This window comes from Mus pahari, chromosome 10, assembly GCF_900095145.1.
Source record: "Mus pahari chromosome 10, PAHARI_EIJ_v1.1, whole genome shotgun sequence".
Lineage (NCBI taxonomy): Eukaryota > Metazoa > Chordata > Mammalia > Rodentia > Muridae > Mus > Mus pahari.
In genome coordinates, this window is record NC_034599.1 from 56,978,510 (window position 1) to 56,986,867 (window position 8,358).

Genomic DNA, 8,358 nt, shown 5'->3' on the forward strand with positions numbered 1-8,358 from the left:
GGGTGGAAACTTTGGTCTAAATGGAAAAACTAAATTAAAAAAAAAAAAAAAAAAAAAAAAAAAAAAAAAAATCTCTGCCCCATTTGTGTTTTAGAAGCACCCAAGTTGGGACTTTCAGTGGTTATCAAATGATCATTCTGTGTTCTGTGTGGAGTGGTTACTATGGATTGAATTGTGACATCTTGCCTCCAAATTGGCATGTTGAAGTCTTAAGCCTCAACATATCAAAATATGACTGTATGTGGAGATACATATAAAAACAGGGTCATAGGACTAGTCCTTAATCCAGTGGGACTAGTTTCCTTATGAGATTAGGACTTGGACAACATAGACAACCATATGACGACATGGGGAAAAGACAGAAAGAAGGAAAAACAACCTCAAAAGAAACGGACTCTAGCTACGACTTTATTTTATAGTTCTCATTTCTGGCATTGAGAATGTGAATTTCTGATGCTTAAGCTACTCTGGCCTGCAGTATTTTGTTACAGCAGCCCTAGCAGATGAAAAAAATGTACCTCTGCAGACCACTTCCGTAACAGTGGAGGCACTACGATTCTGTAGGCCTCAACTGTTGTAAGTCATAGAAACCAAACCAAACCTAGCCAACACCAGCACACATGGGACCTGAATGGAGGCCCACTGCTCTCTGGATGCACTGGGTCCAGGCCTTGGAGCCCTGCCAAGATTGGTTTTCCCAACTTTGCTTTTCTTTCTATTTCAGTCTAAAAGTTCTAACCAAATTTTGGATTCTTGCTGGAGGGACTGAGTGGCCTAGCTACTAGCAGGTCTGCCCAGCACCTGGGCAGGAAAGACTGACTCTTCAGGTATGAGGACTTGTGTGGTTTGGAGGACCTGCACCCCGAGGGTGATGAAGAAATGAGTATGAGGTTCATTGCCAACTCTGAATTTTGTCACACACTGCAAAATCAAAGCAAGAGTAGTCTGTGATCCACTCTAGTCCAAGACTGCTTGTGACCACAAAGCTCTTTCTCAACTAAGGTGGAAGACAAGGGACAGCTCTAAGAGAGAGGAACAGCCTTGTGCTGAGACCTGCATAGCTACTGAAAGCTAACAGCTTAGCTGACTGGTGATCAACTCAATTCCAGCATAGATTTGTGTGTGGAATTTAGTAAAATGAAGCCACAGAGACTACAAGGTGGTGCTGATCACTCTACAGAGGCGAGTGTAGAAGGATGACAGGCAGCCTGGAACTCCCAGCTGTAACCTGGGAGGGCATGTGCACATCCAGCTGGGGAACCAAGTGTTTGCTCAAGTGATCCCTTCCCTACTCCCACCCATCTTCACCTGAGAGCCCTGACATGGGCTTCAGTTCCTGACAGTACAGTGCAGCACTTTCTGTTCTGAACCTACCTGGTGCACTGTGGCTCCCTACAGACTCAGGCTCCTGTCTTCAGGTTCAACAAGAAATACTGGTCAAATGCTTACTGGGTTCACATAATTACAAACTAAGCAGAAAAGAAGAGAAATATCCAAGTACATTTCTTTTCGAGATAAAAACTTTATTTTACAATTTTATAAAGCAGCTTTACATTAAGCACAAACAACCCATTTAACTTTGTATAGAAACAAAATACCTTTCCATTTGAAAAAATCAAGTTTTGCTGTATATAAAACTAACATGTGCACATTGTGCTTGAACTGCAAAGGCTGTACAGCTTTACAGAGGACCACCCTCCAGAAGGGCATCCGGTAAACACATTATTGCATATTTGACACATGGCATATACCCCACATGTACAATGGAGAAGCAAGGAAACAATTACAAGAACAAACCAGCAGCTTTTGGTAAGAGTCTATACACCAACAAAGACAGAGGCCTAGCACATCTGGAGAGTGCTTGTGACATTTCTGCACATCTCACAGATGTCGTGTGGCTCTTGAATGAAGCCGTTATATACAGTAACTCCTAAAGGTCAAACCTGCTCTTTTCTAGAAACTTTTGGCTGTTTTACTACTGAAATGGCAACAGATTCAACATGGAAGCTAACTCAGATAAGTGAACCAAACCAATACCCTTAAAAAAAAAAATCACAACAAAAAATTAAAATACCCTCCCCATTCTCTCTATACTCAGGATCAGTAAACATTTACATGATTTAAAAACTTAGGGAACTTTGTAGTTTCCTGCAGGCAAAACCGCATGGGTCCCTGGCAGCGTTCCTCCATACATGCCCAGTTCTCCCACCAGTCAAAAATGCTGTGGATCCCACTTCACAGGCAGAATTCCTGTACACCCAGAGTCTCATTTTGTTAACCTCCAGTGACACAGAGGCATCCTCCCTCACGTCTGACAAGCCAAGCACTGACAGTGCTGTCACAGACTTAGTGTGACCTCTTAGGGAATTCTGGGATCACAAGATAAGTCAAGTAGCTGTTGCAATGTGGAAGGCAGTGGAAAAGCAACAGCAGTGAACTGCCATTTCTACATCAAAAACAGAAATAGAAACAAAACCAAACCAAAACAAAACAACTTTCCCTCTTCAGTGGAAAAGGACAACCACATTGGTAAGGCACTGGTGTTTGTCACAAAATCAGTTCCAGGATGATTTCACTGACTCCTCTCATCTGAAGACCAGTATGCAAACAGAAAGCAGAAGTCGGGGCCACTCCAGTAACAAATCTGATAAGTGGACAGTGTTCCCAGGTAGGCCAGCTTGTTTTGAACATAGGTACTGAAAATAAAAAGGGAGTCTTTGCTTTTATTGCTGAGACAAATGTGCATGTTCAGATGTTGCTGAAACACCTCATGTGTGAGAACCACAGAGGTAAAAGCTGGGGAGCCGTATGACCGACCACACTAGCTACCTTGTAGGTGGAAGTAAGGTGTGGTCATATACACTGCGAGTCTAAGCTTATTTTTTAAAAGTTTAATATTGTCTTCAGTACAGCTCTTCTTCCCTGTCTCCTTTGATGCTGATATAGTTTACTATGTGTATCTCTCTCTCTCTCTCTCTCTCTCTCTCTCTCTCTCTCTCTGTGTGTGTGTGTGTGTGTGTGTGTGTGTGTGTGTATTTTTCAGCAGAAGTACAGTGTGTGGGCAGATCACCCACCTCGTCTTAAACATGCATCTGACCAACAGCATGGATAAGCTCCACTGTTTGTCCCTAGAAAGGGTGAGGCTATTGTTACCCAACTGTCTTCATATTATCACACCCTAAACAAAAACCAGAGCAAACCAATCACTGTTGCTTTTACCTAATGCCCGAAGCCTTACAGCACTGTCCATGGCATGAGGACTCTGAAACTCACTTACAGATCTGATGGCACACAGACAGCAGACACAGTAGCATCTCTTCTGTTTCAATGCTGGAATCATTCAAAATTAAGCTTCAGAGAAACAGTGAGGACAGAAACGATGATGTGAAAAGCAATGGTGGCAACCCAGGCAGGAGAGACTTTACTGTGACTCCTGAATATGACACTTCTCTTTTAAGGAGGAGGTACCAATGGTCAGTTTCAAAGCATCAAGTCTGTCACAAGTTTAGGCTTATAGTTAATATTCTGGGTAATGTCCTCTCATTGGACAGGACTACTAAAGGATAGTATGAAATGAAATGCAGCCTTCTAGTGACACAGACACACTGCACTAGAGCAGAGGTGGGGAAGACGATTATCAAACTTTTACTGATTGTAGACCAAGTTTCATAAAACACAGCATGTCTGTAACTTCTTGTGCAGTCAACAAGTTTCATTTTAGTTGTGCTTATGTATGTGACTGTGAAACCTGAACACAGGCTGTGTTTAGATATACAGAGTTCAAGAAAACCATAATTCAAAATATTTTCCATATATAATTCAACAAATGCAATAAATGCTCACTCCCTCTCAAGAAATGAATCTACGGGAAAGAAACACTTTTAAAAAACAGTCCACGATCCAGGCTATACTCACACATTTACTGTAGTACAGCACACTGATTTCTAAAAGCCTGCTTTCAGTATAAATATAAATAATCACATTTTAAAAGCACTCCATACTAAGTTTAGGTAAGTGCTGGCAGCAGGCTAGCAGCAGTGACTTACCAGTATCTTCCTCAGACTGAGAGTGACTCTGCATGGAGGCCTACATGATGAGAGGGCCGAGGTCTTTGTTCGGTGCACTCTCCTCGCTACCTTTCTAAGCACCTGACCCGTGGAATGCAACTGTTTCAGAAGACTAACTTTAAGGGTCTCTTCTTACAGTGCGGTGACTCACAAACCCAGAACACAGCATTTAAAGTGTGCGACGTGCTGCTGAGTTCTGCTGCTGACACAGAAGAGGCTGGAATGCACTTTTGGTTTCGAGCTCTAGTTGTGCTTTGCCCTACTGCCTTTAAGGTAGCTTTTCCACCTCTTGACAAACTCTTTGAAGATTGGGGACTCGTCGATGGTGCTGAGCAGCTGCAGCTGGTTAATGTGGGTGGTGTGATAGTCCCAGCGGGCCAGGTTGGGAGCAATGCCAAGCATGAAGTGGCGGAGGTCATAGATGGTCCCGGAGCCAGTATCATACAAGGGCAGCATGGCTTTAAGAGATTCCATGCCGCGCTCATACAAGGACCTCGCTTCTTTCCCAAGCGTCTCCCCTGCTGTTTCTTTTAGGTCATACAGCCCAATTAAAGAATACATAAAGCCATTTAAAACAAAAGAGCTAGGTGTGGTTGGATATTCTTCATACCAGTCATGTTTATTCATGAACACAGCTTTAACTCCATGCTGCTCCGACAGAAACTTGTATGGGGCTGTTGCCCTTAAAGCTGAATTGAGGAATACATAGTCTTTCGTTAGAAGATAGGCCCTGACTAAGGTAGAGATGGCTTGCCCTTGTGCCATGGCAGAGTACCATCCTGGCTCTAATGATTTAAACCCTTCCCCTAACTTCCGGGTCACCATAATTGGCCAGCCACCTTTCTCATCCTGGTTCCTCACTAGCCAGTCACTTGCAGCAAAGAATGCAGCCATGTGGGCTGTGGTTGAGATGGTAACGTTGTCCAGGAATCCCTTCCCCTTTGCAATCAACCGAACCACCTTTTTGGGCATGATTTTGGTTGGCTTGACAGCTTTTGTGTTAGAAAGGCCCACTCCTTTCCTGAGGTCAGTGACCAGGTCTCTGGTAACTGTACTCCACGATGTTCTGGGCCCAATGCCGTAGTATATGTCCCTGTCTTTGAAAGCAATTAGCTGGGTATTTGAGACATAGTGCACAGTGAAGAGCTGATTCTTTTCTGTGGTCTCCAGAACCACAGACACACTCCCATTTGTTAAGAGCTTGAGGTCAAATGAAATAATGAAGTCTTTTGTGTTTCCCAGCTGCAAAGACACACCTTCACTGGATTCTGTGGGGAACAGACCAAGGACTGGTTAGAAAAAAATTATTTTTATACTTAAAATTTAATTGTAGTTTATCCTTGACAGCTACTGACCACAGAAAATTAACTCCACAAAATTAATGATGGCTTCCCTTTACCTTTGACTCTTTGGGTTTACAGGAAGGATTCTGAGCAAATAACTAAGAATTGCTGATAAACCGGGCGTGGTGGTGCACGCCTTTAATCCCAGTACCTGGGAGGCAGAGGCAGGCGGATCTCTGAGTTCGAGGCCAGCCTGGTCTACAGAGTGAGTTCCAGGACAGCCAGGGCTGCACAGAGAAACCCTGTCTCAAAAAACCAAAACCAAAAAAAAAAAAAAAAAAAAAAAAAGAAGAAGAAGCAGAACTGCTGATAAAACTGTCCTTTCTGGACCTGACGTCACCCGATCAGGATCACTGATTAGTTAGTACACTTATTCCACAAACGGGAGAAAAACAGCCAACAGCTGATTCAATGTCACTGATTAGTTAGTACACTTATTCCACAAATGGGAGAAAAACAGCCAACACCTGATTCAATGCATATTATTACAAGAGAGTTAAAAGTTTTAGACAGAATGGCTACGTATGAAATTTCATTTCCAAAGCAGTTTGGATGTGCTCCTTATATTCTGTGTCCCACATTTCTGACCTTACTTGGCGCCCACTTGGTTGTGAGTATGCACTGTTTTACTCCCACTTTACAGATGTGTAACTGAGATACATAGTCAAGTAACCTGCCAAATACAAAGGACAGAACCCAGGATGTCTAGACTGGCTTTAAATTTAATATTGAAAATGATGTTTATTCTTTATATTCTCTGGAACTCTGAACAAAATTACTGGAAATTAAACAATGGGCTTGTGTAGAAGATAAAAAGAGGGACGGGGATTAAAAAACCCTTCACAATTCCTGCTCTGCCAGAGGTCTGAAGAGACAAAACAGAACTTTCCAAGTTCCAGTTTCTAGTGTTAGCAGAGACGATATTAACTTTGCAGTATATTTTGACAATTTTAAAAAGACAGTGGCTTAGAACAGTGACAAATGATGGTAATTTTTGCCACCTACTAATTACCACATATTAATAAAATGGTAAAAGCTATTTTATTTAGCAAATTATGAAATTTCTCTCGTATAGCTAGAGGACAGTGATAGTTGAATGATACTCACCTAACAGTTACCAAAGACACTGTGCATATTAAAACCAAACAGCAGCAAAGATAATGCCCAGAAGCACACACACATCACATAAATAAACAATACTTGCAGCACAAACTTTAAAAGATCAAAGGGAAATATAAACATCTTAATCCTTACATGGCTTAAATTCCCCAAACACACCCACACAGACTGTCATTTGGTCCTGAGGCTGGTAAATATGGATTATTTCTGTTTTAAAGGTGAAGGCCTGCAGGTTTCGTGAGATTAAACAACTACAAGTATAACATGGCCTGTAATCCAGGTTTCTGGGCCCAAGTACCAAGGAGGAAGACAAATGACACTGAAAACATATGCGTAAAAGAATACTCAACAGAGGTTCCTTCTCTTAGACCTAGCCTTAAAATAAGTCTCTGCTGCTATCAGGCCTGGAGAAGATATTCAGGAGCAAAGATCAGATCAGCCTGGACGGCGTCAGCATGTGGAGTCAAATGTCTCAATGCTGGATTCCACCAGTATATACCAGAATACACATCGCCCAAAGCTCTTAATGACTACATTTGATAAAGCAGGTGGAAAATTGTATTAAGAATGAGAACACCTCAGCCAACTTCAAATAATGCTTGGGAGATGTTTTAAAAATTGACCACAGCCAGGCGTGGTGGTGCATGCCTTTAATCCCAGCACCCGGGAGGCAGAGGCAGATGGATTTCTGAGTTTGAGGCCATCCTGATCTACAGAGTGAATTCCAGGACAGCCAGGGCTATACAGAGAAACCCTGTCTCGAAAAAAAACAAAAAAATAAATAAAAATAAAAATAATTAAAAAAAATTGACCACAATAGTAAGAATTTAGTTCAACAAAATCTATTTTATCTGTCAAGATGTTACCATGCTTGCTCTAACTAGTACTCTCTTCCTTTCCATTAAAGTGAAATCTGGAACTTGAGTTCAACTACCTGATGTACTGTAGAACACTTGGCACAGTAGACTCTGCTGGGTCTCTCTCTCTCTTTTTTTATCTTGGGGTAATACCTCATTCATCTGACATCAATATTAAGTATTACATCTATTTGGGCAGACTGAAGACAATGAACCATCTTTAAAGTCCAGATAAAGGAAAGCTGAAATCCATTTCCTCCCAGAATTCTGTTCTAATTTTTCATTTTATTTATAAAAATTGAATTAAGGGACATAGTCTAATCAATCCTCTTATTATATCTTAATATACCAGATGAGTCCAAAGGATTCAGTAATGAATGAACCTTTCTAAAGGTCTGATTATTAATTTTTCTAAATCCTTAACACTAACAAAAGGGCTCTGAGACACTGAAGACCGATAAGAAGTCACAGTCCTCACAGTCAACAACTGGAGTCTTCCCAAGGGTGACAGGAAACGGTCTTTCAGTGTCCTTCTTTTGGTCATACTTGTGAAGTCATATAATCTGCAAGACTACAGTGAGGTCTGAGTGGTAGAATAAGGGATGGTGTGATGTTCTAACTCCTTAGAACACCCTGCTGTCTGGGGTCTCCTCCTTCTAATCTACTAACAGAATCCTACAAGCTCATGGGCCCTATTTTCTGAGCAGTTATTTTCAGGAGCTACTAAAACTTTGTTTGGTCTAGATGGCACATGTGTACTTTAACAAAAGAGGACAAACATGCTGCCAATTATTTTCTAGATTTGACACTAAAAACACAAGTACCAAAACTACCATCACTACCACCAAAACCAAACAGAAGAGTGAGACTGTATCAAACTATAAAGTATAGCAATCAGGGGAAAAGCCTCGAAGATATGGGCACAGGGAAAAAAATTCTCAACAGAACACCAATGGCTTGTGCTGTAAAATC

General features: G+C 41.6%; 1 protein-coding gene across 1 annotated transcript in view; it reads right to left on the bottom strand.

Annotated features, from left to right (window-relative positions):
* Window positions 1-2,971: 2,971 nt before the first annotated feature.
* The window catches only part of Glce (glucuronic acid epimerase), a 67,276-nt gene continuing 61,889 nt past the window's right edge, over window positions 2,972-8,358 (bottom strand). Inside the window, exon 5 of the mRNA XM_021206471.2 lies at window positions 2,972-5,335. Coding sequence (XP_021062130.1) covers window positions 4,311-5,335 — 1,025 coding nt within the window. The 3' untranslated portion in view covers window positions 2,972-4,310. The remainder of the gene's footprint in view (window positions 5,336-8,358) is intronic.